Source organism: Coturnix japonica, chromosome 28 (genome assembly GCF_054131305.1).
Source record: "Coturnix japonica strain WE chromosome 28, WE-NBRP24, whole genome shotgun sequence".
Classification (NCBI taxonomy): domain Eukaryota; kingdom Metazoa; phylum Chordata; class Aves; order Galliformes; family Phasianidae; genus Coturnix; species Coturnix japonica.
Window position 1 is genome coordinate 1,615,823 of NC_140690.1, and position 19,486 is coordinate 1,635,308.

At 55.4% G+C, this 19,486-nt stretch overlaps 1 protein-coding gene across 1 annotated transcript; it reads right to left on the minus strand.

The window, feature by feature from the left end:
* Window positions 1-2,792: 2,792 nt before the first annotated feature.
* On the minus strand, window positions 2,793-19,015 carry LOC146756030 (uncharacterized). The gene is made up of 8 exons (XM_085524772.1): window positions 18,545-19,015; window positions 16,672-17,140; window positions 15,808-15,879; window positions 15,356-15,448; window positions 15,112-15,222; window positions 14,652-14,799; window positions 14,109-14,362; window positions 2,793-2,809 (listed from the first exon to the last, which is right to left on the minus strand). Exons 3-8 carry the CDS (start codon window positions 15,809-15,811, stop codon window positions 2,793-2,795), a joined length of 627 nt encoding a protein of 208 aa, XP_085380898.1. The 5' UTR covers window positions 15,812-15,879; window positions 16,672-17,140; window positions 18,545-19,015.
* Window positions 19,016-19,486: the final 471 nt, after the last annotated feature.

The following is a 19,486-nucleotide window of genomic DNA, read 5'->3' on the forward strand; positions in this document are numbered from 1 at the left end:
AAAAGCTCCTGCCCCATAGATCTGACCAACATGTGCCCCACAGCAGCTCCTGTCTCATAGATCTTACCCACATCAGCACCACAGCAGCTCCTGCCCAATAGATCTGACCCTCATCAGCAACAGAACAGCTCCTGCCCCATAGATCTGACCCACATCAGCCCCACAGCATCTCCTGCCCCATAGATCCGACCAACATCTGCCCCTTAGGAGCACCAACCTCATAGATCCGACCAACAGCTTCTCCTGCCACATAGATCTGACCCACATCTGCCCCAGAACAGCTCCCGCCCCATAGATCTGACCCACATCAGCCCCAAAGAAGCTCCTACCCCATAGATCAGACCCACATCAGCCACACAGCAGCTCCTGACCCATCGATCTGACCCTCATCAGCCCCACAGCAGCTCCTGCCCCATAGATCAGACCCACATCTGCCCCATAGCAGCTCCTGCCCAATTGATCTGACCCACATTATCCCCACAGCAGCTCCTGCCCCATAGATCTGACCCACATCAGCCCCAAAGAAGCTCCTACCCCATAGATCAGACCCACGTCTGCCAACACAGCAGCTCCCGCCCCATAGATCTGACCCACATCGGACCCACAACAGCTCCTGCCCCATAGATCAGACCCACATCTACCCCACTGCAGCTCCTGCCCCATATATCTTACCAACATCAGCGCCATAGCATCTCCTGCCCCATAGATCTGACACACATCACCCCCACAGCAGCTCCTGCCCCATAGATCTGACCCACGTCTTCCCCACAGCAGCTCCTGCCCCATAGATCTCAACCACATGAGCCACACAGCAGCTCCTGTCCCACAGATCTGACCCACATCTGCCCCACAGCAGCTCCTGCCCCATAGATCTGACCCACATCTGCCCCACAGCAACTCCTGCCCCATAGAACTGACCCACATCAGTTCCACAGCAGCTCCTGCCCTATAGATCTGACCCACATGTGCCCCAGAGCAGCTCCTGACCTATAGATCTGACCCACATATGCCCCACAGAAGTTCCTGCCCCATAGATCTGTCCCTCATCAGCCCCACAGCAACTCCTGCCCCATAGATCTGACCCAAATCAGCCCCACAGCAGCTCCTGCCCCATAGATCTGACCCACATATGCCCCACAGCAGCTCCTGCCCTATACATCGTACCCACATGTGCCCCACAGCAACTCCTGCCCCATAGATCTGACCAACAGCATCACCTGCCCCATAGATCTGACCCACATCTGCCCCACAGCAGCTACTGCCCCATAGATCTGACCCACATCTGCACCACAGCAGCTCCTGGCCAATCAAGATGACCCATATCTACCCCACAGCAGCTCCTGCCCCATAGATCTGACCAACATCAGCCCCCCAGCAGCTACTGCCCCATAGATCTGACCCAAATCATCAGCCACACAGCAGCTCCTGCCCCATAGATCTGACCCTCATCAGCCACACAGCAGCTCCTGCCCCATAGAACTGACCCACATCAGCCCCACAGCAACTCCTGCCCCATAGATCAGACCCACATCTGCCCCATAGCAGCTCCTGCCCCATATATCTGACCAACATGTGATCCAGAGCAGCTCCTGCCCCATAGATCAGACCCACATCTGCCCCACAGCAGCTACTGCCCATAGATCTGACCCACATCTGCCCCACAGCAGCTCCAGCCCCATAGATCTGACGCACATGTGACCCACAGCATCTCCTGCCCCATAGAAATGTCCCACATCAGACCCATAGAAGCTCCTGCCCCATAGATCTGACCCACATCTGCCCCACAGCAGCTCCTGCCCCATAGATCGTACCAACATCAGCCCCACAGCAGCTACTGCCCCATAGATCTGACCCAAATCATCAGCCACACAGCAGCTCCTGCCGCATAGATCTGACCCTCATCAGCCACACAGCAGCTCCTGCCCAATAGAACTGACCCATATCAGCCCCACAGCAACTCTTGCCCCATAGATCAGACCCACATCTGCCCCATAGCAGCTCCTGCCCCATAGAACTGACCCACATCAGCCCCACAGCAACTCCTGCCCCATAGATCAGACCCACATCTGCCCCATAGCAGCTCCTGCCCCATAGATCTGACCCAAATCATCCCCACAGCAGCTCCTGCCCCATAGATCAGACCCACTTCTGCCCCACAGCAGCTACTGCCCATAGATCTGACCCACATCTGCCCCACTTCAGCTCCTGCCCTATTGATCTGACCCACATCTGCCCCACAGCAGCTCCTGCCCCATAGATCTGACGCACATGTGACCCACAGCATCTCCTGCCCCATAGAAATGTCCCACATCAGCCCCATAGAAGCTCCTGCCCCATAGGTCTGATCCACATGTGCCCCACAGCAGCTCCTGCCTCATAGATCTGACCCACATCAGCCCCACAGCAGCTCCTGCCCAATAGATCAGATCCGCATCTCCCCCACAGCAGCTCCTGCCCCATAGATCTGACCCATATCTACCCGACAGCAGATCCTGCCCCATACATCTGACCCAAATGCGCCCCACAAAAGCTCCTGCCTTATAGATCAGACCATCATCAGCCTCACAACAGCTCCTGCCCCAGAGATCTGACCCTCACCATCCCCACAGCAGCTCCTGCCCCATAGATCTTACCCACATCTGCCCCACAGCATCTCCTGCCCCATAGATCTGACCCACATGCGCCCTACAGCAGCTCCTGCCCAATAAATCTGAAACACATATGCCCCACTGCAGCTCCTGCCTTACAGATCAGACCCTCATCAGCCTCACAACAGCTCCTGCCCAAAAGATCTACCCTTGAGCATCTCCTGCTACATAGATGTGACCCTCATCAACCCCACAGCATCTTCTGCCCCATAGATCTGACCCTCAGCAGCAACACAGCAGCACCTGCCCCACAGATATGACCCTCATATACCCCACAGCAGCTCCTGCCCCATAGATCTTACCAACATCAGCTCCACAGCAGCACCTACCCCATAGATCTGACCCACATCTGCCCCACAGCAGCTCCTGCCCCATAGATCTGACCCGCATCAGCCACACAGCAGCTCCTGCCCCATACATCTGACCCACTTGCGCCCCACAGCAGCTTCTGCCTTATAGATCAGACCATCATCAGCCTCACAACAGCTCCTGCCCCATAGATCTACTCCACAGCAGCTCCTGCCCCATAGATCTGACCCTCATCATCCCCAAAGCAGCTCCTGCCCCATTGATCTGACTCACATCTGCCCCACTGCAGCTCCTGCCCCATAGATCTGACCCACATCTGCCCCGTAGCAGCTCCTGCCCCATATATCTGACCCATATCAGATCCACAGCAACGCCTGCCCCATAGATCTCAACCACATGAGCCCCACAGCAGCTCCTGTCCCACAGATCTGACCCACATAGGCCCCACAGCAGCTCCTGCCCCATAGATCTGACCCTCAGCAGCAACACAGCAGCTCCTGCCCCACAGATCTGACCAACACCAGCACCACAGCAGCTCCTGCCCCATAGATCTGACCAACATAAGCACCACAGCAGCACCTACCCCATAGATCTGACCCACATCAGCCCTACAGCAGCTCCTGCCACATAGATCTACCGACATGTGCCCCACAGAACAGCTCCTGCCCCATAGATCTGACCCACATCAGCCCCACAGCAGCTCCTGCCCCATAGATCCGACCAACATCTGCCCCTTAGGAGCACCAACCCCATAGATCTGACCGACAGCTTCTCCTGCCACATAGATCTGACCCACATCTGCCCCAGAACAGCTCCCGCCCCATAGATCTGACCCACATCAGCCCCAAAGAAGCTCCTGCCCCATAGATCAGACCCACATCAGCCACACAGCAGCTCCTGCCCCATAGATCTGATCCCAATCAGCCCCACAGCAGCTCCTGCCCCATAGATCTGACCCTCATCAACCCCACAGCAGCTCCTGCCCCATAGATCAGACCCACATCTGTCCCACAGCAGCTCCTGCCCCATAGATCTGACCCACATCTGCCCCATAGCAGCTCCTGCCCAATTGATCTGACCCACATTATCCCCACAGCAGCTCCTGCCCCATAGATCTGACCCACATCAGCCCCAAAGAAGCTCCTGCCCCATAGATCAGACCCACGTCAGCCACACAGCAGCTCCCGCCCCATAGATCTGACCCACATCGGACCTACAACAGCTCCTGCCCCATAGATCTGACCCTCATCATCCCCACAGCAGCTCCTGCCCCATTGATCTGACTCACATCTGCCCCACTGCAGCTCCTGCCCCATAGATCTGACCCACATCTGCCCCGTAGCAGCTCCTGCCCCATATATCTGACCCATATCAGATCCACAGCAACGCCTGCCCCATAGATCTCAACCACATGAGCCCCACAGCATCTCCTGTCCCACAGATCTGACCCACATAGGCCCCACAGCAGCTCCTGCCCCATAGATCTGACCCTCAGCAGCAACACAGCAGTTCCTGCCCCATAGATCTGACCAACATCAGCTCCACAGCAGCACCTACCCCATAGATCTGACCCACATCAGCCCCACAGCAGCTCCTGCCACATAGATCTACCGACATGTGCCCCACAACATCTCCTGCCCCAATGATCTGATACCCATGTGCCCCACAGCAGCTCCTGCCCAATAGATCTGACCCTCATCAGACACAGAACAGCTCCTGCCCCATAGATCTGACCCACATCAGCCCCACAGCATCTCCTGCCCCATAGATCCGACCAACATCTGCCCCTTAGGAGCACCAACCCCATAGATCTGACCAACAGCTTCTCCTGCCACATAGATCTGACCAACATCTGCCCCAGAACAGCTCCCGCCCCATAGATCTGACCCACATCAGCCCCAAAGAAGCTCCTGCCCCATGGATCAGACCCACATCAGCCCCACAGCAGCTCCTGACCCATAGATCTGACCCTCATCAGCCCCACAGCAGCTCCTGCCCCATAGATCAGACCCACATCTGCCCCACAGCAGCTCCTGCCCCATAGATCTGACCCACATCTGCCCCATAGAAGCTCCTGCCCAATTGATCTGACCCACATTATCCCCACAGCAGCTCCTGCCCCATAGATCTGACCCACATCAGCCCCAAAGAAGCTCCTGCCCCATAGATCAGACCCACGTCAGCCACACAGCAGCACCCGCCCCATAGATCTGACCCACATCGGACCCACAACAGCTCCTGCCCCATAGATCAGACCCACATCTACCCCACTGCAGCTCCTGCCCCATATATCTTACCAACATCAGCGCCATAGCATCTCCTGCCCCATAGATCTGACACACATCACCCCCACAGCAGCTCCTGCCCCATAGATCTGACCCACGTCTTCCCCACAGCAGCTCCTGCCCCATAGATCTCAACCACATGAGCCACACAGCAGCTCCTGTCCCACAGATCTGACCCACATAGGCCCCACAGCAGCTCCTGCCCCATAGATCTAACCAACATCAGCTCCACAGCAGCTCCTTCCCTATAGATCTGACCCACATAAGACCCACAGCAGAACCTGTTCCGTAGATCTGACACACATCATCCCCACAACTGCTCCTGCCCCAAATATCTGATATACATGTGCCCCACAAAAGCTCCTGCCCCATAGATCTGACCCACATCAGCCCCACAGCAGCTCCAGCCCAGTAGATCAGACCCACAGCGGCTCCTGCCCCATAGATCTGACCCACATGCACCCCACTGCAGCTCCTGCCTTAAAGATCAGTCCCTCATCAGCCTAAAACTGCTCCTGCCCCATAGATCTACCCCACAGCATCTTCTGCCCCATAGATCTGACCCTCAGCAGCAACACAGCAGCACCTGCCCCACAGATATGACCCACATATACCCCACAGCAGCTCCTGCCACATAGATCTTACCAACATCAGCTCCACAGCAGTACCTACCCCATAGATCTGACCCACATCTGCCCCAAAGCAACTCCTGCCCCATAGATCTGACCCTCATTATTCCCACAGCAGCTCCTGCCCCATAGATCTGACCCACATCAGCCACACAGCAGCTCCTGCCCCATACATCTGACCCACATGTGCCTCACAGCAGCTCCTGCCCCATAGATATGACCCACATATACCCCACAGCAGCTCCTGCCACATAGATCTTACCAACATCAGCTCCACAGCAGTACCTACCCCATAGATCTGACCCACATCTGCCCCAAAGCAACTCCTGCCCCATAGATCTGACCCTCATTATTCCCACAGCAGCTCCTGCCCCATAGATCTGACCCACATCAGCCACACAGCAGCTCCTGCCCCATACATCTGACCCACATGTGCCTCACAGCAGCTCCTGCCCCATAGATCTGACCCACATCAGCCACACAGCAGCTCCTGCCCCATAGATCTGACCCACATCTGCCCCATAGCAGCTCCTGCCCCATATATCTGACCCATATCAGCACCACAGCAACGCCTGCCCCAAAGATCTCAACCACATGAGCCCCACAGCAGCTCCTGTCCCACAGATCTGACCCACATCTACCCCAAAGCAGCTCCTGCCCCATAGATCTGACACACAGCACCTCCACAGCAGCTCCTGCCCCATTGATCTGACCCACATAAACCCACAGCAGCACCTGTTCCGTAGATCTGACACACATCATCCCCACAACTGCTCCTGCCCCAAAGATCTGATATACATGTGCCCCACAGGAGCTCCTGCCCCATAGATCTGACCCACATCTGCCCCACAGCAGCTCCTGCCCCATAGATCTGACCAACATGTGCCCCAGAGCAGATACTGCCCGATAGATCTGACCCACAACTACCCCACAGCAGCTCCTGCCCCATAGATCTGACCCACATCTGCACTACAGCAGCTCCTGCCCCATAGATCCCACTCACATGTGCCCCAGAGCAGATACTGCCCGATAGATCTGACCCACAACTACCCCACAGCAGCTCCTGCCCCATAGATCTGATCCACATCTGCACTACAGTAGCTCCTGCCGCATACATCTGACTCACATCTACCCCACAGCAGCTCCTGCCCCTTAGATCTCACTCACATGTGCCCCAGAGCAGATCCTGCCCCATAGATCTGACACACAACTACCCCACAGCAGATCCTGCCCTATAGATCTGATCCAAATCAGCCCCACACCAGCTCCTGCCCCATAGATCTGACCCACATCAGCCCCACACCAGTTCCTGGCCCATTGATCTGACCCACACCAGCCCCACAGCAGCTCCTGCCCCATAGATCTGACACACACCTGCCCCACAGCAGCTCCTGCCACATAGATATGACACACACCTGCCCCACAGCAGCTCCTGCCCCATAGATATGACCCACCTCAGCCCCTGCGTCATAGATCTGACCCACATGTGCCCCTTAGCAGCTCCTGCCCCATAGATCTGACCCACAGCAGCTCCTAACTCATAGATCTGACCCTCATATGACCCACAGCAGCTCCTCCCCCATTGATTTGACCCACATAAACCCACAGCAGCAACTGTTCCGTAGATCTGACATACATCATCCCCACAACTGATCCTGCCCCAAAGATTTGAAATACATGTGCCCCACAGGAGCTCCTGCTTCATAGATCTGACCCACATCTGCCCCACAGAAGCTCCTGCCCCATAGATCTGGCCCACAGCAGCTCCTACCCCATAGATCTGACCCACATCTGCCCCACAGCAGCTCCTGCCCATAGATCAGACCCACATCAGCCCCACCGCAGATCCGGCCCTATAGATCTGACCCTCATCAGCCCCACAGCAGCTCCTGACCCATAGATCAGACCCACAGCAGCTCCTGCCTCATAGATCTGTCCCCCCTGAGCCCCAGAGCAGCTCCTGTCCCGTAGATTTGAACCTCATCAGCCACACAGCAGCTCCTGCCCCATTGATCTGACCCACATAAACCCACAGCAGCTCCTGCCCCATAGATCTGACCCACACCAACCCCACAGCAGCTCCTGCCTCATAGATCTGACCCACATCGTCCCCAAAGCAGCTCCTGCCCATAGATCTGACCCACATCTGCTCCACAGCAGCTCCTGCCCCATACATCTGAACCACATGTGCCCCACAGCAGCTCCTGCCCCATAGATCTGACCCGCATCAGCCACACAGCAGCTCCTCCCCATAAATCTGACGCACTTGCGCCCCACAGCTGCTCCTGCCTTATAGATCAGACCATCATCAGCCTCACAACAGCTCCTGCCCCATAGATCTACTCCACAGAAGCTCCTGCCCCATAGATCTGACCCTCATCATCCCCACAGCAGCTCCTGCCCCATTGATCTGACTCACATCTGCCCCACTGCAGCTCCTGCCCCATAGATCTGACCCACATCTGCCCCATAGCAGCTCCTGCCCCATATATCTGACCCATATAAGATCCACAGCAATGCCTGCCCCATAGATCTCAACCACATGAGCCCCACAGAAGCTCCTGTCCCACAGATCTGACCCACATAGGCCCCATAGCAGCTCCTGCCCCATAGATTTGACCCTCAGCAGCAACACAGCAGCTCCTGCCCCACAGATCTGACCAACACCAGCTCCACAGCAGCACCTACCTCATAGATCTGAACCACATCTGCCCCACAGCAGCTCCTGCCACATAGATCTACCGACATGTGCCCCACAACAGCTCCTGCCCCAATGATCTGATACCCATGTGCCCCACAAAAGCTCCTGCCCCATAGATCTGACCAACATGTGCCCCACAGCAGCTCCTGTCTCATAGATCTTAAACACATCAGCACCACAGCAGCTCCTGCCCAATAGATCTGACCCTCATCAGCCACACAACAGCTCTTGCCCCATAGATCTGACCCACATCAGCACCACAGCATCTCCTGCCCCATAGATCCGACCCACATCTGCCCCTTAGGAGCTCCAACCCCATAGATCTGACCAACAGCTTCTCCTGCCACATAGATCTGACCCACATCTGCCCCAGAACAGCTCCCGCCCCATAGATCTGACCCACATCAGCCCCAAAGAAGCTCCTGCCCCATAGATCAGACCCACATCAGCCACACAGCAGCTCCTGACCCATCGATCTGATCACAATCAGCCCCACAGCATCTCCTGCCTTATAGATCTGACCCTCATCAGCCCCACAGCAGCTCCTGCCCCATAGATCAGACCCATATCTGCCCCACAGCAGCTCCTGCCCCATAGATCTGACCCACATCTGCCCCATACCAGATCCTGCCCAATCGATCTGACCCACATTATCCCCACAGCAGCTCCTGCCCCATTGATCTGACCCACATCAGCCCCAAAGAAGCTCCTGCCCCATAGATCAGACCAGCGTCAGCCACACAGCAGCTCCCGCCCCATAGATCTGACCCACATTGGACCCACAACAGCTCCTGCCCCATAGATCAGACCCACATCTACCCCACAGCAGCTCCTGCCCCATATATCTTACCAACATCAGCGCCATAGCATCTCCTGCCCCATAGATCTGACACAAATCACCCACACAGCAGCTCCTGCCCCATAGATCTAACCCCCATCTGCCCCACAGCAGCTCCAGTCCCATAGATCTGACCCACATCTACCCCACAGAAGCTCCTGCACCATATATCTGACCAACGTCTTCCCCACAGCAGCTCCTGCCCCATAGATCTGACCCACGTCTTCCCCACACCAGCTCCTGCCCCATAGATCTCAACCACATGAGCCACACAGCAGCTCCTGTCCCACAGATCTTACCCACATCTGCCCCACAGCATCTCCTGCCCCATAGATCTGACCCACATGCGCCCTAAAGCAGCTCCTTCCCTATAGATCTGACCCATATAAGACCCACAGCAGCACCTGTTCCGTAGATCTGACACACATCATCCCCACAACTGCTCCTGCCCCAAAGATCTGATATACATGTGCCCCACAGGAGCTCCTGCCCCATAGATCTGACACACAGCACCCCCACAGCAGCTCCTGCCCCATAGATCTTACCCACGTCTTCCCCACAGCAGCTCCTGCCCCATAGATCTGACCCACGTCTTCCCCACAGCAGCTCCTGCCCCATAGATCTCAACCACATGAGCCACACAGCAGCTCCTGTCCCACAGATCTGACCCACATAGGCCCCACAGCAGCTCTTGCCCCATAGATCTAACCAACATCAGCTCCACAGCAGCTCCTTCCCTATAGATCTGACCCATATAAGACCCACAGCAGCACCTGTTCCGTAGATCTGACACACATCATCCCCACAACTGCTCCTGCCCCAAAGATCTGATATACATGTGCCCCACAGGAGCTCCTGCCCCATAGATCTGACACACAGCACCCCCACAGCAGCTCCTGCCCCATAGATCTTACCCACGTCTTCCCCACAGCAGCTCCTGCCCCATAGATCTGACCCACGTCTTCCCCACAGCAGCTCCTGCCCCATAGATCTCAACCACATGAGCCACACAGCAGCTCCTGTCCCACAGATCTGACCCACATAGGCCCCACAGCAGCTCTTGCCCCATAGATCTAACCAACATCAGCTCCACAGCAGCTCCTTCCCTATAGATCTGACCCACATAAGACCCACAGCAGAACCTGTTCCGTAGATCTGACACACATCATCCCCACAACTCCTCCTGCCCCAAAGATCTGATATACATGTGCCCCACAGGAGCTCCTGCCCCATAGATCTGACCCACATCAGCCCCACAGCATCTCCAGCCCAGTAGATCTGACCCACAGCGGCTCCTGCCCCATAGATCTGACCAACATGTGCACCACAGCACCTCCTGTCCCATAGATCTGCCCCACAGCAGCTCCTGCCCCATAGATCTGACCCACATCTGCACTACAGCAGCTCCTGCCCCATAGATCCCACTCACATGTGCCCCAGAGCAGATACTGCCCCATAGATCTGACCCACAACTACCCCACAGCAGCTCCTGCCCCATAGATCTGATCCACATCTGCACTACAGGAGCTCCTGCCGCATACATCTGACTCACATATGCCCCACAGCTACACCTGCCCCATAGATCTGACCAACATCTACCCCACAGCAGCTCCTGCCCCATAGATCTCACTCACATGTGCCCCAGAGCAGATCCTGCCCCATAGATCTGACCCACAACTACCCCACAGCTGCTCCTGCCCCATAGATCTTATCCAAATCAGCCCCACAGCAGCTCCTGCCCCATAGATATGACCCACACCAGCCCCACAGCAGCTCCTGCCCCACAGATATGACACACACCTGCCCCACAGCAGCTCCTTCCCTATAGATCTGACCCACATAAGTACCACAGCAGCACCTGTTCTGTAGATCTGACACACATCAGCCCCACAGCAGCTCCTGCCCCATAGATATGACCCACCTCAGCCCCTGCCTCAGAGATCTGACCCAGCTGCCTGGTGGTCATGGCGGGCCCCCTCCTCCTTCTCACTCCTAGGGCCCCCAGCTCCATCCTCCCGCCTGAAACAGGGAAAACTTCTACCCTAGCCCTCTTAGCTGCCGACATGGCTGCTAACTGCCACAGCTGTCAGAGGCGAGTGCGTTGCGCGCGGCAGCGGTGACCAAGGTGACGTGGAGAGGGTTCTAAAATGGCGGCCACAATGCTGGCACTGGTGTTCCACATAGGATGAGGAGGGGGCTGGTAATAGCAGGACAAGGGGAAACTGATTGAAGTTGAAAGAGGGAAGATTTAGGTTGGATGTTAGGGGGAAAGTTGTTTACTAGGAGAGTGGTTAGGCCCTGGAACAGGCTGCCCAGGGAGGTTGTGGATGCCCCGTCCTTGGGGGTGTTCAGGGCCAGGTTGGACAGGGCCCTGGGCAACCTGATCTAGTAAAGGTGTATGTTTGGTGGCCCTGCCAGGCAGGGGGGTTTGTTCTTCATGATCCATGAGGTCCCTTCCAACCTGGGTCATTCTGTGACTCTGTGATACTGGTGTGTGGCTGTTTGTTCCAGCGTGATGACGTTTTGTCTTCAGGTTCACCAACAAGACTGTAACTGATTTATGGAGGAGGCAAGTGATGGGTGCTACCGTGTGACAATCAACATCACTTTGTGGACATTTGAAAGCACCTTCCTCCAGAGCTGTTCACCTCCAGAAGAGGGTGCTCAGAAGTGTTTACTGGCAGAAGATCTGGCTCCAGCTTGGTATGGGAAAACTGGGGAATGATACCATCGTGTCCGGTGAAGAACAAGAAGCAGGTGGGCGTCCCTGCTCCCTCTTGTCTGCTGGCAAGGTCCAGATGAGATCCCAGAGCCAGAAGCTGCCATTCCAAGGAGAGCTGACTCAACCATTTTGGATTTGAGCTGTCACACCAAGGAGAGCTGACTGAACCACGTTGGACTTATTTGTAAGTTTATACTATCATTGGAAACTGTTGCCGTGGTCACAGTCATCGTCAGCGGAACAACAACTCCTGATGACCCACCACTACTGAAGATCAATGACTGAACTACTAAACACGTCAGATCCATGGTGGTGACTCTCTCTCCCTCTTGCTTCCTATAAAGACTCCTTGATTCTTTTTCCTGTCTTTTCTATTGCCCGCCTTCCCTTCCTAATCACCCTAAATCGTAATAGCGTCCGTCCTCCAACATTTGAACCATGCTCAGGCATACACGTATGGACCTCCTCTCCTTCCTATAAATTGGAGCAGGACAGAGAACCACAAGGATTGTCAGCTCCCAAGTCATGCAAGTATTGCACACAACACAGATAACTTCATCTGTTGGCCCCGCTGTCTCTGCATACCACCAAGCGAGGACCTGCAGTGCCCAGGCGAGACGATGTGCCTGGCAGTGCAAAGCCAGCCCACGTGTGTGCAGATGGCAAGGAGCGTGTGGCACTGTGCACCGACAGCCCTTGCCTGCCCAGGACTGCGTGTGGAGGGCGTTCTCCACTGCAGCCCTGCCCAACAGTCAGTAGGGGTGTGCGGCCATGATGGCAGTAATGAACAAACTGCTGCTTCACAAAGATCTTGGCCCGATTAGAAATCTTTGAGTAGTGCTGTTACAGCAGACAGAATGTGATAAGCGCAAGTAGTCTCCTACACTTCACATCCTTGCTACTTCATTCTGGGTGTTGTCACTGAGCAGCATCTAACACAAGTTCTGCCCTGGTCAGCTGGCTGCCTTAGCTTGAGCCCTGATGGCAACGCTGTGACGTGATGTTAGTATTGCTGTTTTCTCCTCGTCAGAATACTCTGCCTTTTGAAGGAAGCAGCTTCTTGGTTATTTTGTTTTGTTGTTGAATTTTATTGAATTAATTTACAATATCTATATTCCATATAGTCATAGATGTTTTGAATATGATCATCTGTGGTGCTGAGAATTTTTGTAGAAAAGGTATACTCAGTTCGGAAGGTGTAATAAGGATGTTAAAGAAAGAACCCCCTGTTGTGTTGACCAGTGATGATGCTCCCACCCCCTGACCAATGGTGGAGAGGAGCATGAAGAGAGAGGTGGTGCTGGGGGGATCTTGGGGCTGCTGGGCCTGTCATACTTTTTCCAGGCAGAGGTTTTACAGGTGTTGCCCCCATGCCGACCCTGTGGGGGGGGGCACTCCCACATCCTGAAGGATGGAGGAGAGGAGCGGGAGGGCAGAGTTGGTGCTGTGGGGGGCTGGGAGCTGTGGGGCCTGGTATGCTTTCCCCTGGCTGTGGTTTTCTGGGTGTCAGATGATGCCCTCAAACTGCCACCCTGTGGGGGCTGCTCCAACCTCCTGAAGGATGGTGAAGTTGGTGACAGTTCCTGGGGGGGACAGGGGGCTGCTGGGCCAGTTGGCTTCCCCCAGGCAATGGTCGTCCGTCTGTTGGATGATGTCCCCAGGTCTATACTCTGCTGGGGTCGCTTCCATCCCCTGATGGATGGTGGAGGGGAGGGTGAGGGCAGAGATGGTGCTGGAGGCTGACAGGCCTCTCAAGCTTCCCTGAGGCAGTGGCTGCCTGCGGGTGACACTTTGAGGGAGCCACTGCCAACCCCTGAAGGATGTTGGTGGGGGACGGGAGGGTGGTGTTGATGCCAGGGTGCTGCTGTTTGGGTGCTAGCCGATGACTGCAAGCTTCCAAACCAGGTGGGTCCCTCCTGTCCCCTGAAAGAGGTGTTGATGCCCAAGGTGGATAGGGGCCACTGGGCATGATGTACTTCCCAGGGGCCACGGAGCCTGGGCTGGTGGGCTACAGGGGCTGAACTGGGGGCAGATGAGCCCGACAGCCATCAGGCCTGGCAGGGGCCGCTCTGGTGATGCTCTGCGGCTGGTGGGCAGATTGTCACTGCACAGGCACCGGTTGTTTGTGCCACGTCTTTTCTGTGCAGCACACTGAGGCGAGCAAGCTGTTTGTCCAAGCGTGAGGTTGCTGCGGGCAATATGCTGGACTGCAGCATCTTCAGCAAGGCGCCTGCAGGGAGAGAAACGTGCTGAGGGCACAGGAGAACCCCCTGCTCTCCTTCCTCACAGTGCATGATAGAGTCACTCTCAGCTCTGGGCCTGTCTCAGGCCCAGCAGTAAGAACATGCAGCAGGAATGGCGAGGCCAGTTAAATGTCTGACAGTGTCAATCTCAGACAGTGTTAGGCAACAACTAACTGGCTTCTCTATGCTGCTTTAACTAGAAATGCCTCCTTGCTCACAGGATCCCTATAGTAAAGAGAGGGGGCAGGATGGGGTTGGGGGTGAACAAGAACTCACTGGTTTATCTGCCTCCGTTGTCGGACAAGACGATAGCACGAAAACATTGCCATCAGCATGGTAACGAAGATAGCCACACCAAATCCCAGGCAGTACTTCTTGATAAAATTATTGTCTGCGGCATTTGCGTGTTCCTCACCATCCGCACCTGGAAAAACAATGTGGATCTGTTTCACCAGCTGCTGCTTTGAGTGACGTGGACAAGAACAACCACAGGAAGGATCCCGCTCCGGGCTGCTGTTGTGCCTGGTGGCTCAGGGGAAGCACAGCAAGCTCTGGAATGCAGGGTCTGTGCACAGGAGGTACTATGGAGGGTCCTGTTTCCTCTCCTTATCTGCTGAATGTGGTTCTGGTGGCCTAGTTCCCAAAAGGACAAAGTTCCTAAGTCCCTGGGAACTGGCTGCAGTGGGAGGGGAGCAACCTCTAACCACGGCCACGGAGCTCTATGAGCGGCCCTTACCTGGAGTGACAGTTGTTGTGTGCATGGCCTCTATTACTCTCAGGGGGACAGTCAGTGTGCGAACTCTGCCGTTCCAAAATGCAAGCCAGCGCATAGGTGCTCCACCTGTCTCTTTAGAAAGGAGGTAAGGGAGTGGGACTGTAAGTAACTGCTTCTCATCAGGAAGATGGTGCAGTTTCTCCACATGTATTTCTAGAAATTCAGTTTCACAAGCCTTTCAGGGAACAGACGGAAATACACCTACCACGTGCTTTGTCCTTCATGATTTTCATTAGCAGAGGGGGCAGTGTCTGCAGATATTTTCCTGTTTCCAGGGCCTCTTTCTGTTTCTCAGGACCTAAACAGAAAGCATTAAGATAACTTTCAGACAAACAAGGTATTAAACTGAACGGTCTTTTCAGTGAAGTCAGTAACGACAACAGCCACCCCTGGGATGCCTGTGGGGTTCCAGCACAACTAAGGATTTAGCACGGCCTTCCCTGGAGGCACTTCTGCAACCAAAGAATGAGAACTTTTCACCACACACTGCAGCTTACCTAAACGCATAACGGCATCACTGAATGGGACCAGGGCATTGTGCGAGGGCAGGGCACACACACACAGGTGTGCATTCTCACTCACACCTGCAGACGCGCCTCGCTGACATTAGGACTGTGAGCTGGCATCTCTCAAAGGAAGTAAAATCTCATGACGTACCCATTTGAATCGCTGGGGCTTCTGTCCTGGAGCTAAGCTGGGAAACTGGATGCCATTCAACTCCACTAGGAGCTGTCAGCAAACACAGACAGAGCAGCTCCTGTCAGACACCTGTTTACACTGGAATGACAGCACTGCTCCACAGCACTCTCCTCTCCCTGCCACACAGAAGCATCTGGCAAATAGTTGTTGGGTGCCTGCAGTGGCACCGTGACAGTCCAAAAAGGAACCGTGTGTAGAACTGCCTGGAGAAGGGAAGGGGGTGGAAGAGGAAGGGCAAGATCTAAAGGCCCTTTCCTGTGGGACTGCCCTGAGGCTCACAGGCTGGATTATGCTGAGGCTTTGGCAAAGCGTTGCTTATAGGCACAGCATCGACGAGAAACATCTCCTGGTGTTGATGCCTGGGGGCAGCTGGGCCTGCCACTCATGTGCCAGGGTGCTGCTGTTTGGGTGCCATGGTATGCTGTGATTTCTCTCTTCCTTAGGGACCTGCAGTGACTGGAAGGGGCTCAGGTGATGACATGGCACTCAGACCTGGGTCAAAAGTTGCAAAGCTGCAGAGAAGCCAGGTGGGCAGTTGGCTGGCACTCAGCAGCTTTCCAGATACTCTCTCCAGGCCATGTTAAACAATCTTCAGAGAAGGCATAGAAGAACATTTGGCCCCTCAAGGTTTTTTTAGTGGGGAGATCTCTGATGTATGGAGACAAAGTCAACGGGATGCTGGGAGCATGCAGCACCCAAGAAACAGTGACTACCCAAGCTTCTCATGGAGAAGAAATCACCAGGCAGTGAAAAGATGAACCCCCCCTGAACTTCCACAGCCAAATATGAGCAAAGATCATGAGATGAAGACTGGTGACTTACCTCTGGCATCCACCCCAGGCTCAGGGCCGCGACTTTGCTTTTGAAATGCACCAAAGGGGCCTGCAGGCACAAGAGTGATCAGACACAGGTGAGGAGAGCTTCCACTGCGCACTGGGGTCTGCCTTGTTTTTTTTCCTGCAGTGACCTGTGAGGACTGGCTGCAGGTCAGGGAATGACATGGCCCAAACAGCAAAGGAATAGGAGCAAAGACTGGCAAGGGCCGCCTTCCCACTGAAATGTGACAATTCTCCAAGTAAAGAAATACTAATGACTGATCTGTGTACGACCTTCAAAGCACAAAGAGACTTGAAAGACCTTTGGAGAGCCTTACGTACCCAAATAAGCTATTATAACACTAATTTTTCGACTTCCAATGAAACAGACACTCACAACTTACCTCGGAGTTTCCCCTGAGGCACAAAAGCAGTCTCCTTCCAGTCATCTGAGGAAGGAGTACCAATGTCATCATCTAGAAGAAAGAACAGAAGAGGGTTGTTCCCATTGCATGCTGTGATCTTCCTCTCCCTTAGTGACAGGGAAGGGGACAGGTAACGGGATGGGAGACTCAGGCCTTGATCGCCAAAGCTATAGAGGGGCCAGGGTGACCTGGAGCCTAGCACTCGGCAGCTTTACAAATGCTCCCTCCTGGCCACATGCAGCACCCCTCCGGGACCGCGTGGAAGAGCATACAAAGAAAAGGTGCCTGAAACACACTGGGCTACAGCTGGGGGTCTCTGTTGGGAACCAGGATTTTTCTATGGGGAGCATCAGGCAGCTGGAGCAGAAATGCTCATGCTTTTCCCAGCACACACCTTCCACGTTCTCCCCTGGGACACCCCCAGGATGAAGAGCATGCTCCACCCAGCCAGCGGCAGAGCCGTGGGAGCACAGGGCTTCCTCATGCCCTTGCCCAGCTCCTGTGGTGCTGCCTGTCCCCCCTTTCCAATACCCCCCCGCCCCCATCGAAGGCAGCCTTAGGGCTATAAGGCACAGAGCCACTGGAACCAGAACCTGGGCTTCTCACTCTCATTTCCGCTTATTTTTTACCCCATCTCTGCCCACCCACCTGCTCCTGCTGCTCGCCCTGGAGCAGCACAAGTCTCCTGACAACACATGGCTATCAGTAGGAGGACGGCAAGGCAGGTGGGGGCCGTGGCCCCCAGTACTCGTGCCATGCTGCTACCACCACTGCTACAGCCACAACGAGTGCTGCTATTGGGGCACAGAACACCTAGAGCACGCAGCTGGGCATTGTGATCTTGTGGCACAAGGCAGCAATGTGGCAGGGCATAGTGACCTCACATCCCCAGGCTGCTGGCTGGGCCTCCCCACGGGCTGCTCCTCCTGTGCAGCAGGGCTGCATAGAGTGGGTGCTTGTGGCACCCCTTAGTGGGTGAGTGCCAGGCTGCTGGGGAAGAATTACTGGGAGCGTGTCCCACTGGGTAGATCTGTTCCACCGCAAGGACCAGGCTCCCCCTGGGCTTGTTATGGACGCTGAGGATTCCCAGTCATCTAGAGCAGCAGGAGACCATGGCAGATATTTTCACATTTACATTGTGGAAATATATTATTGTGGAATGGTTTGGGTGGGAAGGGACATTAAAGACCCAGAGACTCTGTCAAAGGATAAAGAAAATCGCTCCAGTGTTGTTTCTACTGCTTTGTGCAAATCAAAAGATTGCATTTTGTCTTTTAATGGCCAAAAAAGCCATTTCTTCAGGGACATTGTATTTGTTGTCACAGACTCTAACAAAAATGCAAACTGAGCTTTATCTGTAGCATCAATACTTTAGTATTTCGTATCTTGTATTTGACAGTTCCCTCCCAGCCAGTTGCCCGTGCCTTTCTCTCAGACCATGAGAGCACCACTTACTGCCTCTGGGAACTTGGAAACTGGCAGCATGATGGCCAGCACACACACAAGGTGCTCGTGACGCAGCTCCAGGCGGCTCTCCTGAGGCCCAGCTTCATTTCACGGCCACTCACGCTCTGCTGCTGGACATTCTGCAACGGAAAAGCCACCGGATGCAAATCCCATCCCTCACAGATGGTATCAGACCCCTGCTCTCATAGCAGTCACCACCACCCGGCATTGGGCAGCGCTTCCACTGCCCTTGCTCCTGCCACAAGACACCAACGTCTGCTTCTAGTTCGGCTCCACCATGGGATCCTGTTTGCAACAGAAAAACACACGGAGGCTGCCAGCCACTGCAACACGCGCTGTGAAACCCCTGGCACTGCTGAGTCCCATGAGCAGAGGAGAGAAGCGTCTGCCTGCCATGGACGGGCTGCGGCGGGATTGAATCCTGCCTTCCAATCGGGACACCCCCAGGGAGAGCCTCCCTGGGGACCCAAAGACTTACGGCAGCGCCAACACAGCAGGCAGAAACGCGACGTGCTCCTGACTGCCCGCACTGTTCAAAGCTCCCTCCCTCTCCCTCTCCCTCCCTCCGCCCTATGACGGCAGCCCTTCAAAGCAACCAACACAACCACGCCAAACCGCAGCCCGGACTCGTCCCGCTCACTGCAATCCAGACCCACTCCATCCGTACAAACCTTCATCCACGCCGTTTCTTAACCGGGCCTCGGCGCCACCCGGATCTTACAGCCAGCGAGCGGCCGGCAAACGAACGGACGTCTTCCTCTTGGTGCCGCACAGCCCAGCACGGCCGGAGCCGCACCACACGATCCTCAGGCTCTGCCTCCAGGCTTTTGGGGCCGGCCGGGTGACTCCGCAGCACAGCGAGACCGTGGAGCCGCCCGGGAGCCGCCTCTGGGTGCCGGCAGCGCCGCGAGCTCCTCCCCCGACAGCCCC

Bases quoted from the DNA above. Each gene is read 5' to 3' on its own strand.
- LOC146756030 (XM_085524772.1), bottom strand. The intron at 14,800-15,111 runs GTAAGGGCCGCT...TTGTTTTTCCAG, and splicing joins CACAACAACTGTCACTCCAG to GTGCGGATGGTGAGGAACAC. The intron at 14,363-14,651 runs GTGAGTTCTTGT...CTCTCCCTGCAG, and splicing joins CAACGGAGGCAGATAAACCA to GCGCCTTGCTGAAGATGCTG.